This window comes from Hippocampus comes, unplaced genomic scaffold (assembly GCF_001891065.2).
Source record: "Hippocampus comes isolate QL1 unplaced genomic scaffold, H_comes_QL1_v1.1 scaffold699, whole genome shotgun sequence".
In the NCBI taxonomy this organism is placed as follows: Eukaryota; Metazoa; Chordata; class Actinopteri; order Syngnathiformes; family Syngnathidae; genus Hippocampus; species Hippocampus comes.
In genome coordinates, this window is record NW_017805822.1 from 174,450 (window position 1) to 196,193 (window position 21,744).

A 21,744-nucleotide genomic window follows, 5' to 3' on the forward strand; every position below is an offset into this window, starting at 1 on the left:
TGGGGACGTGCGCGCCGATGTACACCGTGTGGTGACCTGCCGAGACAACCGGACGTTAGCCCCCCCCCCGCAATCAAGACCGTTGCTCTGTCTGCGACGGTATTTTCAGGCATCGTCAGTCACGCTCTGTGGAAAGGAGCCGAGGACAAACGGACCGACGCTCGCTCATAAACGCCTGAACGGGCTGAGAAGCGCCGTCAAACCCCGCCTCTTCCCTCACTCTGCGGGAGCCACCAGGCATTTTGCCGCCTCAAGACGGAAAGTCTGGATGTCGTTGACCGTCAGTCGACGGCGACGAGTGAAAATAGTCAGGTGAGACACGCGTTTGGCTCCGGACCAAAATGGCAGACTTGCCGCGCCGCTTCGGACGTTTTGGCGGGTCTACTGCTCGCGAGAGAGAAGTCGAGCAAACGTCTACGTCAAAGCGCCTTCACCGCGGCGAAGCTCGGACTTTTTGCCTTCCGCGGCCAATCGGCAAACTTTGCCGTGAACGACCGACGACAAGAACCAAAACGCTGAGGGATTTAGTCTGGGCCTATTGGAGCCGAGTCCAAATCGCGCAGCGATGGGACAAAATGGAGGCCCAAAATGGGCGCACGAGTCCCGCGTCTTCTCGAGCGAGCGCACTCCGGAGACGCAACAGACTTCCTGGCGGCGGGGGTGCGGGAAAAAGCGCTCACCTTCCACTTCCTCCTCATCGCACACGTGCTTGACGAAAGACGCCCCTCGGTCCAGGACCGCCTCGTCCTCCACTCTGCAAAAGACAATTTCAAAACAGCGTCGCCATGACGTGCGAAGGGGGGATATTGTTCTCGTTTGAAAATCGGTTGCCTCATTTGGCTAAAAGTGAACAAAAAAAAAGCCATTGGGATTTAGTCTTCGACGATTGCGCGATCAACTCTGAATGAAACGGCGAAGTCACGTTGGATTCAATTGAAAAGGACGCGGCGGGATCGTGGCGCCTTGATGAAATGACCACCAATTCACTATTTCGCTTCAATAGAAACTGCATCCGATTAAAAATGAGCGTCAATCATCATGACTGATAATAATAATAATAATCCATTTTGCACTGCCATGACTCGTGCCTCCCTCCCGTCTTTCGGTCGAGCCTTTTCCAAGCCCCGTTATGTTTTCTGGACGGTGTGCGCCACTGTCTGCATTTGTCGGTGGGATTTGTCTTTCCGCGACGGTCCGTCTGGCTCCTTCTCCCTCCCCGGCGGGTTTCTGTTGCTCGAGGCGTTCGCTTAGCAGGTCATCCCCGGGGGCCATCTTCTCGCCGCATTCTCGGAGGCCCGCGGCTTCCTCCCGGATCGCGCCCGTGACGCTCGCTCGCTCGTCCCGGGCCCCCCTCTTTCCGCTTCGCGTCGGGCCTCAGGATGCCGCGCTCAGGGTGGAACCCTCCGTGCATTGTAAGGGGGCTGGCTTTCTTGTCTCGGCATGGCGGTTCGTGGCAATATCGCCACCGGGCCGCAGAGTGAGAAACGTGTCAAATGTCAACTCAAAGAGCCGCGGAGTTACGTGTCACCCGAATCCGGGAAAAATGATTGGAAAACAAAATGTCGGAGCGGCGTTCATTTCGATGAGCGTGGCGCTTGTCGAGGGGACTCTCGTCATCAAGCTCAGGAAGGAGACGGCACATCCCCTCGGGAGGGGAGCGGTATGGCCGGGGAAGGTGGCGATGGTGGGCCCGGCCGGGAGGGAGGGAGCCGGCGGGGCCGATGCGACGCCTCCGCCCCTTCCGTCGGCCCCCCTCGCAGAAACTGCGCGAGGCTCGGGTTGCAGCCTGAAGAAGATGGCAAAGTGCTGCCGTCCGACCGGCCGGAATTACCGGAACGGGATGGAAACCCACGCATGTGGAAAAACCACACTCGTATGCGGAAAAACACGCTCGTGTGGAAAAACGCATGGAAAAAAAATGAACACACACACACACACACACACACTTCTACACACACCTCTCACATTACACTATCAGATTCCGGCACACTCGTTTCCTATTCAGACCATCCTCGCCCCATCTGACAGACTTCTCAGCCACCTCTCTCCGCAACACTCACTTCAAATAAAGTTGTCTCAAAAAACACATCGTCCTCTCACATGCGCTTCTTTCAAAGAAGCGCAAGCCCTCTCTCACATGCACACATACACACACCTCTCCAATTCAGACCCTATCTCACACTTACACTCCTCTCACTTTCAGGCACTTCTTTCTCACACGCAAGCAATCTCTTTCTCATAATCGCTCACACACGTGCGCGCACACACACACACTTTTGTGCATGAAAGCATAAGACAGATAAGATCCCACGAGAGTGCACAAATCTTCCTTTGATCTTATCTTAATACTCTGTGACCTGTTCTTTCTCGTTAGAGTGGGGATCATCATCATCATCATCAGCTCAGGGATCAGAGATGGCTTGACACACACCCGATAATATCACTTTTCTCTTGACTTTTTGATTGACGCTGTCAGAGGGATTATTCAAGTTGCAAATGCATCAACGTGAGACCCGTCCCTAATATTTTGACCCGAAAGAGTAGAAGTAGCGTCCCGGGAGAAGGTTTTGCACGCGACCCCGACGACTGGTGAAGTGCTTGATGTGAACACGTTGAATTTTAAAATAGCACAAGTCGCTGTAGTTAGTAGCACGCATGTTGTCAACTAGTGGACAGTTTTGCCTCACTTATATGCACTTGCTCCCCGACAAGTTGTTTGTTCTACTGGAGAGGAGAAAAAAAAGTAAGAAGTAAAACACAATTCGGCGCGCGAGGAACAACGACTGTGTCTGACTTCCCGCTCTTGCGTGACACCGCCGCACACCAGTATGACAATACTGGCACACTCGTGGGACACCCCGTCTCACGAGTGACACAAAACAAGCACATGACATACTGTATGTGGTGCTACTAGTCAGACACCTTTCTTCTACTAGTGCGCCGAATTGTCGAACTAGTGAGTAAAAAGGACATGCCAGGACACAGATAAAGCATCTCTTACTAGGATACTCTGTGTCCTAACTAAGAGGCCCACTACATGGGGCGAGTGAGGCAAAAGTGTGCCAACCGTTGACAACTGAGTGCTCCAAGTACTCCAGTGACAAAAATCGACTTGTTAACATCGAGAGCGTCCTGAATAGTACTCTCGGATGTCAACTCGTGCAGTTTCGCCTCCGGAATTAGCAACGTGTTGTTGCCCTATTCGTATGCAAAAGTTGTCCTACTAGTGAGCATGAGATGTGACTCAGTCATTGAAACTAAAACACTCGAACGACAGTCGTTCTACTAGTGCACTCGAGTCATTCCACCAGTACTCTGAAGTCAACTACTAATGAGGCCAAAGGGCGGAGAAGTACATGAACCTTGAGCTGGATATCAAGGATATCAAATACCAAAACGGTGCCAGTTGACAAGCGCGTAGTAGTACAAGATACATATGAGACCAAAGTACTAGTTAACATCGAGCTCGTTGCTACTGTCGTAGTACACAACCTGTTTTGACTGGAACACACAATGAAGAATTTGGAAAGAGACAACACGTGGTAGAAACTGACACAAAAAAAAAAAAAGGTAGAGTCCTAAAAAGTGGCCTCCACTCCACCACCAGGGGGTGGGGGGGGGTGGTGGGGGTGTTTGTTCCTCGGGCTGACGGCGCGCGTTCCCGTCTCCGCAGCGCCTTAATGCACGCTGACAGCTCATCGCAAAACCGATTAGCGAGTCCTTCAAGAGCATGGCATCATTTTCAACACGTTCAAAACAAAAACAAAAAAAGTCAGGAACAAAACGTTGACGACCGGTAAACTCGTTCAAAAAGTTTCGGCGGACTTACTTCTTCTCCGAACTCATGGTCGCGTCTTCCGCAGACTTTGGCGGTGGAGGGAGACGACGAGGCGACGTGTAGCCAGCCGGGCGGCAGTGACTGCGGGCCGGCTTGGGAAGCGCGTCCGAGCCGGTCGGTAGCTCGGTAGGTCGGGTCAGGTTGAGGGAGTATCTCACAGGTGGCTCCCGAGTGTCATCGTGGGACCCCCCCCCGCCCGGTACAGTACACACAAACTAAAAAAAATACTCAAGTGTCGCCCGCGTGTTCTCGCGGTCGGCGGTGCTTCCTTTGGGCACATTTAAGAGTCATCCCTCCTCCTCGGTGACGTCAGCCAGATGAGGGCGGCTCCCGAGTCACTCCCCCACCTTTACGCGCACATGCGCAAACGCACGCGCGCGCCTGAGTGTCTAGATCGAAAATACAGCGGTCGCATTCGTATTACAATAACAAATAGCAATTATTTACCAAGAGCATTTGTCAAGCGGTTTAGCACGGATTGCGAAATGTTCTATTGTCGTATCGTGTGAAAATGTTCCTCGGGAGCAACCGCATAGCCTTGCCTTCGCAAAGATGGTTGACCTTAAACCAAACAAACGACGCAACACTCCCCAGAAACTGGCTCGTGAAGATAATTGAAGAACATTGTTGCAGCCTCGCGAAGAGATGTGACCGTTTCCATGAATAGCCACTGTGAGACTGCCCCCAGGTGGCCGAGGCGCACACACCAGAAGGAGCACCGCGAGGGTTGGATGGAATCACGGACAAACCGTTTTCGTTCTTTGCATTCGATTGATTTGTTCTCATGTCGCGACTATATATTTGTAGAAAGTACTACAGTATATTCAAAATATGCAATGGACCCCCCAAAGTTTTCACCGCTCTTTTTATATCCGTTTCGAACCAATTGTCAAAGCAAATAGATTGTTCGGGACTTGGATTGTAACGCTTACGAACAATTTAAGCAACTTAAAAAGGTTCATTCCAAGCAATCGGGAGCATTTCTGCTGGCGGCTTCGTTCCAGCTGCAGCTGTCGTGAAGGCGCTGCATGAAGAAAGGTGGGATTGTATTTTCCAAGTCAATTTCAAATGGAAGCTTTTATTTCATAGTTTATTTCAGTCTGTGAGACGCGCACGCACACACACACAATGATAAATAGACACCTGTGGTTAAAAAAATGTCACTACAGTGGCATTACAATGAAAAAACAAAACAAAATCCAAATAAAAAAAATTAAAAACAGCACTTTATAGATTTCCCCTCTTGCCTCCTTTGCGGTTCCTCACAAGGTACTCAGGAACTCTTTCACCTGGAACACAGTTTGGACTTTCGGTTGGAGTGTATCCTCGAAGCGCGCACACGCGAATGTTACAGAGCATGACCTCAGTCAATGTCCCATCACTCGCTCTTACTTTCTCCATCATGTCGGCACTCTTGCTCTCGTTGCCTTTGAAGTCTTCCGTGGCGTCGAGCGTCAGCACCGGCAAGTCGGCCAAATACTCAAAGTCCATCCTGTGCGACCAGAAGGGTGAGTCGGTTTGGACAGACACACGACTACGTCGTCGACATGCTACCAGTCAAAGGTTTGAACACAGTTCCTGCTTCAAAAACACACAAAAAGTGTGTCCAAATGTTTGACTGATTAATGGAAACATACGGTTGTGCTGAAAAGGTTGCATAGAATTTGTGAAGTGGTGGCAGTTTGGGGAAAACACCTCAACCCAAAAGTAGACACGCACACATGGAGAAACGCACACGCACAGGCGCACGCACACACACACACACACACACACACACACACACAAACGCCAGACACATACGTACATCCACACACATAGAGACTGCAGGCACAGACGGGTGTAGACACAGTACTAGAGCCGCACAGGCAGATGGCAGTCATATGGGATCTCTTCCATCCTCCCTCGGGCTTCCTTGCTGAAAGGCGGCCTTTCTCCGGCAGAGGCAAACGGGAGCGCACGAGGCGAGCTCGGGCCCCCTCGTGTCAACGCGCCTGACGAGAAGCGGCGGCGTGCGGGTGCACAATGCGAGGTCTCACGTCATGGTCTTGTGCTGCAGCCAGCTCTCGTGCTTGACGTGGAGCTTCTCCAGATACTCCAGAGGGATTTCCTGCTCTTCCTCGCGACCGCGCAGGTGCAGCCTCTCCATGCATTTCTACACGCACCGGGGTGGGGAGTGAAGGGAGAAAAAAAGTGACTCCTACGACTGCCGACGAATTGCTTGCTTGCGTGCGCGCGTGTTGGCCAAACAAGAAGATTCCGATTCTGAAAGCAAAGCGGGAAAAGGGGCTCGGGGCGGGAGGGCGATGGGCCACGTACCTCCGGGGGGACCCTCAGGTAGATGATGCCGTCCAGCTGGATGTGCCGGCTGAACTGGCTGTGCAGCCAGCCGTGCCAGTCCTGATAGATGGACCACTCCGTGTCGTTCAGGCACTCGTTCTCGTAGAGGTTGGCGGCGAAGATGTACCTGAGGGCCGGCATTTAGCACGTTCGAAACAAATCGAGAAATGCCCGCCCGATTCTATTGGAAGGGAATGACTCGAGCGGTTTGGACGAATGGTCGCAGCCCCGGTTCAACTCGAGCTCGACGGCTGCCGCGTCCTACCTGTCGCTGTAGATGGAGCGCTCGAAGAACTGCACGGGGTCGTCGGCCTCCCGCAGCTTCCCGTTGGCCGAGCGGATCTGGGCGCGCACGCGGCTGATGCAGGCGTAGCTCTGGAAGGTGTAGGCCCAACGCTCCGGCTTGTCGTACATCATCTTCAGCACGTTGCCGCCGCTACGCTGCGACGACGTCAGCTCCTGCTGGGCGAGGCCACCGCTTGTGTTTTGGGAGGCGGCGCTCTTTTCCGACCTCAAAACGATCGGCTTTTCTGATACGGCCGGCACTGAAATGGGTTTTTCGGTACTAACAAATTAAAGGTACTGTATTTTGAATCATTTTCATGAATACATTCATATAAATGCTTTTCATGAGTCATGCTCTATTTTATGTAGCTCGAGAGAGAGACACGGAGAGAGATAGACGGTATAAATGTATACCGAAAAAAATCAGCTCCTCGTTTTTATTTATTTGCACGGTAACTATAAATGACATGTTTATTTTTAACAATTTGCAATGGCATCTGTGTTCATGTAGAAATGAATTGTACATTTGCGGCTGCATTTATGTGACTATTTATCGATGAAGTCATCACAACAACACCGTGCGCCATGCCAGACATTGTTCCAAAAACATGATGCCGGCAGAGCAGACGTGGCATCGGTAAAGGGGCTTCCGATGTTTCCAGCACAAGGCAATGCAGTCTGCTCAAATAATAAACACAAAGTGACATTATTGATTTCAATGAGCCACAAAAATATGCGCAAGCGTGTCTGCTTTGAGCGAAGCTCATCTCGCGATTGCAATTGGAAGGTTGAATGGGGCGTGTGAGCAAAGGTGCCCATGCGGACAGACGGCAGCTGCACTCTAAATACAGATGAAGACGCTCCCAGTTATGCTGGGGCCCAGATGGATGGCATATCCATGTCCGTTTCATGACATATCCGCGGCCGCGCCAAAGTTGGATCGGAAGAGCGACTCCTTGATCCAAAATGACGCACGGGTATGGCAAAGAGTCTCTGGATTCTTCTGCCCGTTTTCTGTCCGCGGAATTCCACGTCAGATTCGACGTGTCCGTTCAGCTGAAATTCGCCTACGCGGCGGGGACATTTTGTGGTGCGTTGGAACATTTGTGCGCTCAACTTTTTAATGTTCAATTCTCTTTGCTTTCACCTACACTCTGAGTAGTAACGCGATCCTGGAGGCCAAACATAGTATGAGGTTAGTCTACAGGCCAGTTCGAAGAGTGTCTCTAAATGTCTCAGAAGTGTGGGAAAGTAGTAAAGCTATTTTTAAATGACGGTCTCTCTATAGCAGGGATGATCATCCATTTCAAGTGGGTCTGGAATGGAGGCCTCCCAAAGGGGACACTGTACAAAGTTCCTCAGGGCCTTGCCGGGAATGGGGAAGAGCCACGAGTATTTGACGCCGCCTAAAAGCTTTGCAGAAGCCACAAAAGGCCTCTCGAAGAAAACTTTTTTTTTCGAAAAGAAGCTCTTCAACTGACTCCAGGACACATGCGCATGTGTATGTACATATATGGGTCTGCATGTTCTCCCCGTGCCTGTGTGGGTTTTCTCCGGGTACTCGGGTTTCCTCCCACATTCCAAAAAGATGTGCGGCAGGTTAATGGAACACTCTAAATTTCCCTAGAGCGCGGATGGTTGTTCGTCTATGTGTCGTGTCAGGGAATAACAGCAGATAGGTTCAGAAGAAATAGCAGATGGGTGAATCGGCGAGTCGCGACTATAAGGGGGAATAGCGTACCTCAAAGTCACTGCCGCTTGTTTGCACGTTGCACCACCTGGCGATGGGCTCGGGCACCACCTCCCAGTCGGCGCACTCTTGCTCCAGAAGGCGGACGAAGGTCGACTTTCCCGCCGCTGCCCCCCATCACAAAGGAAAAAGAAAAACCAAGTCACTAGTTTGCAAACACGCGTTAGCTTCTCAGTGTGGTAGCCCGTGTCTTAGCTTCACGAAGAGGAGCTTGGCGCCATTTATGACGAAACGATGATGAGAAGTCTTCGTTCACAACACAACGCATTCGCTCATTTGAAATGCACCCACCGATGTTGCCCTCGATGGAAATCCGCTTTATCCTCTTCTCCATCGAGTCGTTCATGAAGTCGGAGCGCGGCCTCTTGGGGGTTAAAAACATGTTGTTGTTGGCAATTGATGACGTTAAAATCTGTCGGCGCGACGTCCAAGGGGAGAGAATGACAAGCGGCGGGCGCGTTTATCAAAGTTTGGCGGGCAACGGCGGCATCTGCAACCCGGAAGTGATACCTCGATGATCACTGGGCATGTCGCGGCAAGCGTGTCAACGCCAAGCGAAAACAGCGAAAGTACTTTTCAGTTGTCTTTTTGTCATTTACACCATGATATACTACAACATTTTCCTTACGTTTCCATGCTGAAAGCTGGCGTAATTGTTCGAGAATATAACGTGGGATTTATCAAGGAGATACCGGATGCGAGAAAGACGCCACCTCCCACACAACATCGTTGGGCGTCCTCGCTTCCGCCCAGGAAGCAGCAGTACTATCCAATTGGTTGGAACGGTGGCTAATCGTTTCCGGCAACATTGTAAATTATCAAATGGTATTCGATAAAAAAATAAATAAATAAAATATCTCGCTCTCTCTCTCTCTCTCTCTCTCTCTCCACACACACCCAAACTATAACATGATACATAACGCGAATGTATATCTCGCTATGCTGGCATTGGGGTGTTGTTATAATTTTATCTGTGATTTTATTGTTTTTGTTCTTGATTGTAAAGTGCCCATGAGTGTTTTGAAAGGGGCTTATAAATGTATTATTATTATTCCAATAGATGACGTGTAAGAGTCACGCACATTGGCGTGTAGCTTCTCGAACGTCGTCACTTCCGCAGCAGCTGCATCATCGACTTGGCCAACGTTTCCCACAACACAAATGAAGGTCAATAAAACAATTTCAAAAAATGCAAAGATTCAACACCACCTTTATTTGCCTTGTAAACAGCAGAACTCGTTTCAGCAGCATTGGAATATCCTTACCCAGCTGTTGCGTAGCCTACAAACAGTTCCTTAAAGCACTGCCTTAAAGAATAGAGCCAAGAAAGACAAGAGGATGGATGATTAACGACGCAGCAACAGGCCAGACTGGGAGATGCTTCTTGAGATGAGAAACTTGGAAAACGAGTCAGCACATTCGGAATCATGAGCTCATAAAACAACGAAAGCAAGCAAACACCTTTTGAATACCCAAACTGAGGGATGGGAAACTGCCGCTAAAAAACAACTCCGTGCTTATTTTAAGAGAACGATTGAATTACGAAGGAATATTAGACAGTAAAGAAATAAGATGGCAAACGTCAAGAAATAAGACGTCATTCTGTGTTCAAAAACACAAGGATACTTTGAAATATTCCGTGAGGCAAATGAAAAGGGAGTTCGTTTTTCGCAGTACACTTACCGGTATTGTACTAGTGGGGGGGGGGGGGGTATGCCGAAAGTAACACTGATACATTGCAATTATATTAGCGGATCCAGCTACGATGAGTGGTGCTGTTAGCAGTATTACGTCCGAATACAGCAGTACTGGAAACAAAAAACAAAAAAAGTTGGTTGGGGGTTAATCTGAGAAAAAAAAAACAGTATGAAGTAACAATCATCAGGTGACATCCTCAAGAATTTTATGAATTTAGCATAACACCGCAGAACATTTATGCTCATTATGCTTTTGGACCGTAAAGATGACCGTTCTCCTCGCAGTATACCCCAATAGTACACATTTATCCTTAGAAATGACTCTTGTGGCAGTCATGGTTTTCCCTCATAAGACTGTAAAAAAAAAAAAAAAAAAGTGCAACAATTCACGTTTTTTTCACCTTATTTCTTGTTATGTCCTTTTGTCTTTCTGGAATACTCCTTCGTAGGCATCATTATTTACATCTTGTGCCTTGTAGTGTGACAAGCTCTGGTAAACAGCGACCGACTCCCGAAAAAAGATGCTCAACACGAGCACAAAACTAAAGCAAAGCCGTTCTTTTCGAAACTTGAATGTCTGAGTGAGAAGCGACAAATATCCAGCGTGAACGCGACGACGGATTCCAAGGTTGTTTTTGTTTATTTGAACGTCTCAATTCTTATTGCATAGTAAAGTAGACTTTTGAGAGCGGGGAGATGCGCATGCGCGATAACATAGCAAATATCTCAGTTGTGCCTCATGAGCAGAGCAGGCGGACATTCAGTTTTGGGGAAGGAAAAAGATGCTCGGTCGTGTGACAAAGCAGACTAGACATTCAGGCAAGGAGGGCGGGAGAACGGTTCAAAGTTGCGGTCATTTTCCGCTCTGGGAGGTACAGTGAATTTTACGGGTCATTGTTTGTCCCCTCCCACTAGAATGGCAACACATTTTCAAGCGCTAATTTGGTAAAACTGGGTTTTTACGCTCTGCAGGTTAAGTGTGTAATTGGAATTGCAGCGCTTTTCAGTGCAATACCACATTGTGCCACAAGCTGCCAGGCGGCACCGAGTCTCCAACTAAAGGACGGTTTCATCGTTGTTCCCTCCGAGGAGAAAGAACATGCACATGAACAGCTCGGCTCATTTCTGTGGGCTCCGCCGGGCTGTTTTGCACGATGCGGACTTTGCGATAAAATGATCTGGTTGGGTTGCACGTTTGAATGATCAAACGTTTGAATCTTTTTGTTTTAAGCGTCAGTTTTATGCGTAAACCAGCTGGGAGTGACAATGCTTTTTGGATAACCGCGCAAGCTTGTTTTCGTCTTCTGCTTTCCTCAAAATGACTTTCTACCAGTCTCTCATTTGTTGACGCAGCAAACAGCAAAACCGTTTGGTTTAAAATTGCCGATAGATGCTGCAAGATGGGGGCGGGAGGGCATGTCATCCGGAAAGGTGGCGACAGGAAGTCGATCCAAAGCCGGAACGGAGGCGCGACCCCGCCGACATCAGGAAGCATGCGTGTCATTCTCTCCACGGGGTGAGCCAGAACTGCTCCCGTTTCTATCCGCTCAAGTTCTGTCCGAAAAGGCACGGGCGCATCAATGCCAGCTCTCACGTCAATGCCTCCGACGCAGCCATGAAAATGGCTCATGGCAAGTATTTGGAACTCATTCTATCCGGCGACCGGCGATGATTTGGCGTGACGATCGAGGTCAAACATGACCTTGGTACAGTTCTCGCCGCAGATGCCGGCCGGGCCAGGCACTTGGGATGCTTTTACTACTCGCGGGTGGGGGGGGGAAACTGGAATAATTTCTGCTCTCGGAATGGCTTCCAGGATGACGTCTCGGCACTATTTTTGTACAGCGTAAGCCAACAAGTGTCACACGAAGCTAGTCGGTACACGGCGGCGCGAGGAGTGTTGCACCTTGACCCCACTCTCCTGATAAGCTCGAGTCCCAGTGCGTTTAAAACCCATCGGGACCCCTTCCGGCATCCCGGGCCTCTTTTAAAAACATTTCCCCAAATGGAAATATAGTCGATACTGCATACGAACGGCCGAGGAAGAGTCGAGGGCGTTGAGGGGAGGGGCGGGGGGAGAGGGTATTTCTGTGCAAAAAGTAGAAGATCGCTGAAAAGAAAAAAAGCACGATGGCGTCTATCTGTCCTTAGTGGTCAGCTTCTCGATCAGCTCCTGAAGCGGCGCCAACTCTTTCCTGTCGATCAAGTTGAACTCCTGACGAGACAAGACGTGACAACGCGTCAGCAGAGACACACAGATGCCCGAACGGGGAGGGGGAGGGGGGCAGAGAGACAAAGAGAGAGACTTGACGGACAAACGGAGCGAAACACGCAGACAAGAGACAGTCGTGAGACACAAGACAGAAAGCCGTTGAAACGGGGGCGGAGACGGCCGGGGAGCGACAGCCAGCCGGCGCCACACGAGCGAGACGGACGAGCGGCGTGCATCTTTTGCCACCTGCACAAAGAAGATGAAGTGCTTGAAGGACGTGTTGAGGTGGGCCTCCTCCTGCAGCTGCATGACAGAGTCAAAGTGCTGGTGGTAGATGTGCGCGTAGACGCGGAACAGACGCTTCAGGATGGTCTTGGCCACCGACATGAAGTTCCGCTTGAACGGGACGCCTTGAGGGGGGAAACAACAACGGCCGTTATGTAACGTGGTCGCCGCCGGCGCGACGGCCCGACTCGTTTCCCGACGGAGCGCGTCGATTGGTTTGCCGCGGGGGTTGTTGAGACGCGGGGCGCCGACACGCGTTGGCTACACGGCGGCGGGGCCGCAAGCCTTTCACAAGCGCGTATTCTGCCGAGCGTGCCGGCGGGTGAAAAGGGATTTGGTCCGACGCGACGCAATAAAGCGCGGGCGGGTGTTGTTGGCGCCGCAGCCCGACCCGACGGCAGCCAACGGGGAGCGTTGGACACGCGGGCGTTTCCAACTTGTTGCCGACGCAAGCTGCGGAAGGGCTTGAAAAGGAAGCGGCGACACGTTCGCTAACGGAGGGATAACCGATTCGGGCTACGTGACGGCAGCGAACGGATCCCCACCCATGATAGCGCCGAGTGCTTTTTCCCGGCTGCCATGAAAAGATCAAATCGAGGCAAGCGCAGAAATGGCTCCCGGCGGAGAGGCGGCGGCGGCACGCTGTTGAGGAAGCGCGAGCGGTCGTGACTCACGCGCGTCCTCTGACGCGCTCGCTCGTGCCAAGCATGTGTCAAGCGATCGGAGCCTGTTCCAAAAGCGTTGCGACATCGGAACGCCGCCTTCTCGTCACCTCCGGGTTCACTCGTAAACACGGCGGCACGAAACCGGCAATGAGAGAGAACGCTTTTGTTTGGACGTGGCCGCCGTCCAGCTCGGCTGGGCCCGCGGCCGACGGAACAAGCCTCGGCGGGTTGCTGTCGGGAGTCGTTCCGGCGCAAGGCGAGGCACGCTCGGAGACAACGGGGACCGTTTCACGCCTTTCACAGTCAGGAAAGGCGCGGCTGTCAAGAGTGCGCGGAAAGGTGATCCCGAGCGAGGATCCCGAGGCGCGTCCTTGAGCCATTTCTCCTCTCCGAGCGCCTCGGAAGGCGGCCGTGGCCGACCGTGGGAAGCGTTGAACCCGTTGGAGACGTACCGATCTTGGAGGGGAAAAGCGTCTCGTCGTCCAGCTGGTCTTGCACCCAGGTCATCAAGTAATCGATGTACTTGGGGGCGGAGCACTTGATGGGCTTCTTAATGTTGGTGCCGTCTGCCCAGTGATACTCGTACCTGCGCAAAAGAGCGACGGCGTCGACCGACACGGTACTGAAAAGCTTCGTCGGCTCTTTCCGGCCACGTGGCGGCGCCAGCGTTCGGCCTCTGACTCACTTTGGACCGGCAGACATGACGGGACAACTCTCCTCCGTGCAGAAGTCCGTGATGGTTCCGTACAGCATGTTGATCTGGTTGAAGAAGTCCACGGCTGCAATGCCATCCCCCCCGAGAAAGAGATATGACCTTCACCCGGACCTTTGAATACACTCGGACAAAATTCCCCCGACGGACGGCCACAGGTCACCAAGCCATCGTGGCAAACGCCTCGGAATACGCTCAAAATCATTTGAATCACGCTGGATGCCCAGTCAGGGTGCCTCAAACCAAAAAAATGCAATTTTGCCTTTGACAAAAGAGGGCCACGATTGAGCAATTCGCGTCTTTTGGGAATGCACAACTTTCCATACCGTAAACATGATTCGAATCAGATCGCCAGGTCGCCTAATGCCGACTTGGAACTTGGACAGCCGTCGGGTGGAATCTCGTCATGACCTCAACTCCGAATTTGCAGGAAATCCAAGTTGCCAAACACCGCTCGGTATGAATCCTTCGAGTGCTCATTTGCATCAGCTCAATGGATCGTGATTAAAATGGCGCCAAGACAAAGAGCCGTAAATAGTCACAAACCGTCGTTGAGCCACGATAATAGTTAGTCGGCGTGTCTTTTCCCAGAAGGAAGGCTTGCGGTCTTGGCGGCAATGCCGAATGTCACTCTTCACGGGGGAGTCATTCGTGTTGTCAATGTTGTTACTGAGATCAACTAAAACACGGCGCTGTTTGGAAACTCGGGAGTCTTTTGGCCCCAATACACCCCCCCCCCCAACATCAACTAAAACACGGCGCTGTTTGGAAACTCAGGAGTCTTTGGCCCCAATACCCCCCCCCCCCCCCCTCCAGGAATTCAATTTCAACATCAGTTCCAAACGTACAGTCTCGCTCCAAAAGCCGCAAGCGTGCAAAGTGTTTGAAAAGTGGAGTTTGGCGCTTACTGTTGACCGCAACCCACTCGTTGAGGTCCTCGCCCTCGGGCAACATGACGGCCATGCGCAGGTTGCCGCTCCCCAGCGTGGCCTCGGCATGTTTCAACAGCTCGTACTGGTGCGAGCCCTCTGGGATGTTTTTCTTGGGCTTGAACGTCTTGGACGAGCGACTTCCGCTGTGAGGAAGGAGAGAGAGAGAGAGAGAGAGAGAGAGAGAGAGAGAGAGAGCGAGCTGAAGCCACCAAATTGATTCAATCGTTGATATTTATTTCTTGGTGTATTTTGTTCAAATCTATCTAGAGAACAAAAAAACAAACCAAGATTGCATTGTAAGGCCGAATCTTCCCAAACCATGCATCTTCATCAATGTTTCACAAAAGTGCAGACAAAGGAGTTGAACGGACACGTCCGGCCGAGCAAAGCGGCGCAGAACAGAGCGTCTCTGTGGCGCTAATGAGGTGCTTTGGAGTGGTCATTTCTCCCGTGGCCTCCCGTTCAACAACAGCAATTCATCAGCACGGCAGGAAAGGCCGCAGGCCAAGGACGCTCGATGCGGCACGCGGCGGTTCAGACAAAACTAAAACTCTTCGATTCCCAGGTTCAGTACTTCAGTTGTTGGCTCAAATCAGAACTCGCCATCCAAGGTCCGACATTGACGACGGTGACCCGGGGCTAGCCCAAGTTCAGTCGCGCCGGCCCGTCCGGCGCAAATATGAGGCAAGACACTCGATATTGGGAGTTTTCGCCGCTCGAATTGATGAATAACATTTTCTCGTCCGCATTGCGTGTTCCATCCACACGTACATTTTGGCGGCTGAGACGACACGCTTCACTCTTTCATCCACAAGCAGACCTACCTATCGCTCCTCAAGTACCGTTTTCTAAACTGGCAGGTAGGTGAAAAGTACGGATCTATTTTGGAAGCGTGATCACACATCCACAGGTAGTCAGTCCCACAGCATCTCACGATGACTGTCATCAGGGATCGTTTGAAATCCCTATCTTGGCTCATGCCAAATAGGACTTAGTTCATGTTGGAGCCCGCCTTAGGTTCTTGGACGTCTCCAAAGTAGAACCACTACTAGCGGGGTCTTTTGGCCCCCGATTAAAACGAACTCCGCGGAATGTTGTCTTTTCATTCAAGCCCTTCCCCTTCTGCGGGCCACCGTAGCACACACATTCGGCCCCACACAACAATGACGGGCATGTTCCAGGAGAGAAAGATTTCGATGGCTGCCCGTGGAATTCTCCCAACACCTTCGCATTCACACGGAAACCGAATCAAAGCGAAGTGACGCGCCTTCCGTCGAAGGTTACGATACAGCCGCCTCAACGTCTCCCTGTGTGAGCCTCGCAAATAAGATGACATTATTCACTCTGACTCTGCGCGGAGATCGCAATTGACATGTCCAAGAAGACGACGTCTCCATTGGCGAGTCGCTTGTCAGTCCGGGAAATAGCCTTGGCCCACAACATGCTACCGACGGCTAGCGCGGCTCGGCTCGGCTCTCCTCCAGACGTATGCAAGCAAAGTAAAAAGCACAAATCCGCGGCTTAGGCAGGACACACACGAACACGCAAGAAGACAAAACAACTTACAACAGAAAGCTCATGTTTCCTCGGGCGGCGTTTCCTTGTCTCTTTTTCTCTCTCTCGCAGCAAATAATGTGACTCAAGGAGCAGGAGGAGAACTGTTTGTGCAAGTCTCTCAAGTCCTCGTCGTGACTTCTCGGCCTTTCTCGTGGTCCTCTCGCTCTGTTTTGGACAAAATCACCTGCGGGATGATCGCGGATGTACGCGTTATATTCGTACAAACGCACCAAAAAAAGCGGAGGCTTCTTCAAAACAAAAAAGGGAAGCTGGTCCACCAAAACGCACTCGGTTGTCGGGGACCGACTGTGCTGACTGCTGCTGTACACGCAAAGCGAGCCCACTGACGAATCTCGACGGCTCGACTTCTTCTTGGGATGCCACAAAAGCTGACTTGGACAAAATTCCGTCCTGTGCTGACACCTAGTGGGCAACGCTGTTTTTCATCCAGGAAGGAATAAAACGCAATTGAAATCCCATCCCATCTACAGTAAATATTCCCATCCCCGGAATTACTTGCAACTAGCAAGAAAACTTTATGACACGCAGGCAAACATTGTCATAAACCAAAGAATGCATCCAACAAAACAATCCAAAGTAGACACATTTTTGTCCCAAGACAGAAAAAAAATAAACATTAAAATACTGTATGTATTTTACTATTGTGATTTTTTTTGGATACACCTGTATTGCAGTTTTTGTTATATAAACAGTCGTTTCGCACCCGACATATAAAAAACCTCGAAAAGAAGGCCTCGTTTACTGAGAGTTGTTCATTCGACCAAAAAATGATTGCCGTCATTCGACGATTGGTGTCCTAATTTAAAAAAATGATGTCGTAATTTTATGTACTCATTTTACTATAATCAAGTCGTAAATGTAGACGAATGCTTTCATTTAAATAAACAAGTAGAAAGACAGAATTTTACCCAAATCAGGCATCATTTGACAAGATTTTAGGTGAACTAAGTATTGTTTGTGGATGAGTGAAGCTAATTTTTAATTTTTAAGTTGTAGTTCTAATAAATGCTGGCGTAATTTTACGACAGTCGAGTCGCGATTTCACTGACACGCTGGTTGCAGTTTGAAGCTTTTCGCAGAGTCCCTGGACGCCTCTCCGAGTTTCCTGTACGTCAGTGAACGCACCTTTTGAGTTCCCCTTCGCCTCGTTGTTTTCTCGCTTTTCCCGTCAGCACTGCAGCTGGCAGCGCGGTTTCGTCCTGCGAGGTTCCGCCGAGCGGCTCGACTCGTTGTTTGCTAGGCAAACATTGTCATAAACCAAAGAATGCATCCAACAAAACAATCCAAAGTAGACACATTTTTGTCCCAAGACAGAAAAAAAATAAACATTAAAATACTGTATGTATTTTACTATTGTGATTTTTTTTGGATACACCTGTATTGCAGTTTTTGTTATATAAACAGTCGTTTCGCACCCGACATATAAAAAACCTCGAAAAGAAGGCCTCGTTTACTGAGAGTTGTTCATTCGACCAAAAAATGATTGCCGTCATTCGACGATTGGTGTCCTAATTTAAAAAAATGATGTCGTAATTTTATGTACTCATTTTACTATAATCAAGTCGTAAATGTAGACGAATGCTTTCATTTAAATAAACAAGTAGAAAGACAGAATTTTACCCAAATCAGGCATCATTTGACAAGATTTTAGGTGAACTAAGTATTGTTTGTGGATGAGTGAAGCTAATTTTTAATTTTTAAGTTGTAGTTCTAATAAATGCTGGCGTAATTTTACGACAGTCGAGTCGCGATTTCACTGACACGCTGGTTGCAGTTTGAAGCTTTTCGCAGAGTCCCTGGACGCCTCTCCGAGTTTCCTGTACGTCAGTGAACGCACCTTTTGAGTTCCCCTTCGCCTCGTTGTTTTCTCGCTTTTCCCGTCAGCACTGCAGCTGGCAGCGCGGTTTCGTCCTGCGAGGTTCCGCCGAGCGGCTCGACTCGTTGTTTGCTGGTCGACGCGGGAGTAGCGAGAGACGCACTTGGACAACCGACCGGGGCCGAGAGGTGGAGTTTTGTGGGCTGAGGTGGGAGGAAGGGGAAAAAAGGGGGCAAAAGGGAAAGGAAGGAGGCGAACCCCGACGGGGCGAGCGGAAGAAAGAAACGAAGCAGTGCACGGCATGAACTCAGCGAGAGCTCGTTGTGGATGAATTTGGCCATTTTATAAAACGAAAAACCAAAGTTTCTCCAAAAGTGTCGGCGGCGAAGAAGAGGACGACGAAGACAAGATGATTACGCCCTACTTCGTGGACAATTTCTGGGTAGGTTGCGTCTACTTTCGGGGCTGTTTACACCGGGACCTTCTCGTCTAGTTTCCTGAGCGTCAAAAAAAAAAGGCAAACAAAAAAAAATCTGTTAAAATACCCCGCCGTCGTTAGATTCCTAAATGTCATTATCACTATTATGCGTTATTGAGCCAATGCCGGAATTTGGTCGGGCCTTTCAAGGGAAGGCGAGAGTCGACCGAGCTTGAAAATCACAAAGTTATACGCCCCCTCCCCCTCCCTCCCGTTTCCTTTAGCCGTTGCCGATTGGCTGCCGTGGCTTATGTGCGTACGCTTGCCTCCTCTTTCGAGGAGGCCATTGGTTGCCGCGATTGTCACTCACTTCCTTCTTCTGGAGGGGCGCTCGCGTCATTTTTCTTCCTTCCGTGAAGTTTCAGTGAGAGGCCAGATGTTTAGAATTTTCCCGAAGCTTTTTAAATCGCACAATTTGTACGTCTCTTCCAATTTTATAAATGTCATTGTTAAGTCTGAGAGCCACTGTTTGATGGCGTGCAGTGTCATGTTTGTGCCGCGCAAAGGACGTTTCCCCACGGACATGATTTGACGTGGCTATGCTAGCTCAGACAAGAAGAGGCCTGACACTTATTAACTACTAAGTCACAGCAATGTTTTGTATGATAACACCTTTTATTAGTAGTGTCGTGCTCTGGAAGGCAAAGTATTTAAGGCCATAATTTGATTCGAGCCACTCTTCTTAAGTCAGGCTTACGACAAATGCACCAAAATTCCCTTGAAATTGTCAGCAGCCACTTGTCCTTAAAATACCTTATTGTGTGGGAGTGATTCATTAAAAACGGGAAAAAAAAACCACGTATATTATACAATGTTGAAAATCGAATATGTTGGCTTTGAATAAATCCCTCAAAATTTGCTCAGTCGCTCAGAGTCATTCTTGGCTCAAATTGCGCTTGCCTGACATGGTGTGGCTTTTTGTTTTCTGAAAACATTCGTGACTTAGGAAGTTAAAGGCCAAAAAAAGCTTGATGCATTAGAAGCCTGATGGCGGGTGTCAAAACCCGAGGCCCAAATCTGGCCCGCCTCATCAGTTTGTGTGGCCCGCAAAAGCGACAAAATCACATGTCGACTTCCATGATCCTCCCTAAAATCGATACCAACGTTTCAGAATGCCATTGGGGGTTACTCCTTCGACATGAACTTGAACAAAAAGTGAACGTCGTAACACGGACCTAAAATGTTTTTGATTGGAACTTCAGGCAGCATTAAAAACACTTGACAGCTTTCGACAGGAAAGACGTCATTGTTTTGAAAGTTTTACGATGATGATGATGATGACAGTCGTAATTTTATGGAATATAAAGTTGTAACTTGGATCCCGATGAGATTTGACGCAAACAAAGTCGTCGTTTTTATGATCGTGAGAATCAAGTCGTCGTCTGAAGAAAATAGCTGTAGTGTCGCTTCTGAAAGTCTGCATTGCAACAGCAGGGCCTTTGCTTCTATAGAATGCTTGATTCTGCTTTCGAAGAACAGTCGGTGAGCAAAATGCGCTTTCTCCGGGCGAGGTCACTGCTGTGTGATTCGTTTCTGCTTTTGACTGACGGGAAACAAGGAAGCCTGCTGTGCCCGTCGCCGTGTTGAATGCCTCCTTTGCGCTGCATTACTTCCGGCACGTCCTTTTTGGCGTGCCGGCGTGGGAATGTTGCCTGTCAACACAAAGTTGAAAAGATATCAGCAAGATAATAAAGGAGCATTGTGTCGTCTCCTCTCGTAGTAGCTTGGGTGAAAATGACATTTTTGTTTTTTAAACAAAAAAGGGAAGCGTCATAGCATTAAGAAAGAATGAAAGTGATTATTTTGTCAATGAAACCGACATTTCGCCAGGTGTCATTTGACAAAATCTCTTTTGTATGAGAATAGCTTGCGAATAAATTCACAATTTTTACCAGAGTAAAGTTGTCATTTTACGAGACAAAAGTCAAAATTGAAAAGAACGGTGTCATCATTTTATGGGCACAGAGTCCAAATCTTGTTCCACGAAAAGGCAAGCGTAATTTGACATGACTCGAGTTGCAACTCACAAGCATCAAAGCAAAGCCAAGGTGGAGAAAAGCCTCCTGGAACATCTGATTTTGATGCAGAGGCACTTTCTATGGAGATCGCCATCCAACTTAAGTTTGAATGTGATTGCTTCATTGTGAGCAGCCATCTCACCAGTCGTTTGGGGGGCGCACACTTCAGCAATCGCACGATCTCCGTTGTGGACTTCTACTCGTCAAGCGAAGGTGCAAATCGCTGAAGCCGACGCGCTGGCGAACTGAACGGAAAGGAGGCGAGCGAGGCACTCTGTCAGTCTGCCCTTTGTGCCTCGGCCACAAGAGAATCCAGTGATGGCAAAGATCAGCTGTGTGTTTAACATGCGCCCAGCGCACGCACACGCGTCGGCTCCCGACGACGATGCCTCCGTTGACTGCAAATCATTAACCAAAGGGCACCCGCGCAAACAGAAATCCCAGATCCTTGCTCCGTAAGCAGTGTGGCAAGTTTTCCTTCCGATACAAAAAAAGAGAATCCACCCGGATGTCGTTTTTGCGCCGATGTGGCGCGGCCCGCTCGGGGTTTCAACAACTGCCTCGCAGTCAAAGCTTTCAGGTTTGAATCTTGGCTTTGCCCCGCCGGCGTGGAGTTGGCCCGCACATTCGCATCAATCGTTCATGCTCGGTCGTCGTTGTCAATGCGGCCGGCCCGAGTGAAAGGGATTTTCTTTTCTTGTTCTTATTGATTAATTTGAAAGGGTGAGGCCCATTGCGATATTTGTCGTCTCCTTTCATAGTAGCTCGCCGCTGTCTGCGAGTGAGCGCGGCCGCTGCGAAAGGGCCGGCCGGAAAGGTGTCGCGCGAAACGTCGTTGCGCTTGTTCCCCTTCGACGTTGACAGTTTGGACGATTGGTTCCTCACAGCAAAGTCTCGTCATCTGGCTGGGCCAGAAGCAGCCAGAAATCTTTTTCCTGCCTTTGTGCCGCTTTCATTGATCTGGCAGGCCGTGCGAACGCGCTCACTTCCCCTCCGTCTCCTCTCATTGTGCGCTCTGAAACTGCTCTCGACCTTTGGTTTTAATTCAACCCCCCAAAGCCAGTTCGCAACATGAGATTTGGTAGACTTGTCTATCCCGAATAGACCGCCCCCCCTAGCCTCCCCTCAAACCCCCCCCCCC

At 49.9% G+C, this 21,744-nt stretch overlaps 4 protein-coding genes and 1 long non-coding RNA gene across 7 annotated transcripts in view; 2 read left to right on the top strand and 3 right to left on the bottom strand.

Annotated features, from left to right (window-relative positions):
* The window catches only part of LOC109525544 (electrogenic sodium bicarbonate cotransporter 1-like), a 33,919-nt gene extending 29,745 nt beyond the window's left edge, over positions 1-4,174 (bottom strand). Inside the window, exons 1-2 of the mRNA XM_019886108.1 lie at positions 3,830-4,174; positions 681-754 (exon numbers count right to left, since the gene is read on the bottom strand). Coding sequence (XP_019741667.1) covers positions 681-754; positions 3,830-3,846 — 91 coding nt within the window. The 5' untranslated portion in view covers positions 3,847-4,174. The remainder of the gene's footprint in view (positions 1-680; positions 755-3,829) is intronic.
* A 719-nt stretch (positions 4,175-4,893) lies between these two features.
* On the bottom strand, positions 4,894-8,961 carry dck (deoxycytidine kinase). 2 transcript variants are annotated; one of them, XM_019886127.1, is made up of 8 exons: positions 8,839-8,961; positions 8,502-8,622; positions 8,202-8,317; positions 6,441-6,634; positions 6,155-6,302; positions 5,875-5,990; positions 5,231-5,330; positions 4,894-5,127 (listed from the first exon to the last, which is right to left on the bottom strand). In XM_019886127.1, exons 1-8 carry the CDS (start codon positions 8,935-8,937, stop codon positions 5,101-5,103), a joined length of 921 nt encoding a protein of 306 aa, XP_019741686.1. In that variant the 5' UTR covers positions 8,938-8,961; the 3' UTR covers positions 4,894-5,100. The 2 variants fall into 2 exon arrangements, with proteins under 2 accessions (XP_019741686.1, XP_019741687.1); XM_019886128.1 differs by lacking the exon at positions 8,839-8,961 and adding an exon at positions 8,721-8,814.
* A 250-nt stretch (positions 8,962-9,211) lies between these two features.
* Positions 9,212-9,709, top strand: LOC109525559 (uncharacterized). Its single transcript, XR_002170166.1, has 2 exons — positions 9,212-9,377; positions 9,459-9,709. It is a non-coding gene; the product is annotated as an uncharacterized LOC109525559 (long non-coding RNA).
* A 1,860-nt stretch (positions 9,710-11,569) lies between these two features.
* Positions 11,570-18,152, bottom strand: LOC109525558 (MOB kinase activator 1B). 2 transcript variants are annotated; one of them, XM_019886131.1, is made up of 7 exons: positions 18,129-18,152; positions 16,280-16,454; positions 14,690-14,856; positions 13,755-13,848; positions 13,522-13,655; positions 12,366-12,529; positions 11,570-12,122 (listed from the first exon to the last, which is right to left on the bottom strand). In XM_019886131.1, the coding sequence occupies exons 2-7, from the start codon at positions 16,291-16,293 to the stop codon at positions 12,045-12,047; spliced, it is 651 nt and encodes a 216-aa protein (XP_019741690.1). In that variant the 5' UTR covers positions 16,294-16,454; positions 18,129-18,152; the 3' UTR covers positions 11,570-12,044. The 2 variants fall into 2 exon arrangements, with proteins under 2 accessions (XP_019741690.1, XP_019741688.1); XM_019886129.1 differs by lacking the exon at positions 18,129-18,152 and adding an exon at positions 17,417-17,498.
* Positions 18,153-18,165: 13 nt separating this feature from the next.
* fcho2 (FCH and mu domain containing endocytic adaptor 2) overlaps positions 18,166-21,744 on the top strand; it is a 42,376-nt gene continuing 38,797 nt past the window's right edge. The window contains 1 exon segment of the mRNA XM_019886109.1: positions 18,166-18,549. Coding sequence (XP_019741668.1) covers positions 18,517-18,549 — 33 coding nt within the window. The 5' untranslated portion in view covers positions 18,166-18,516.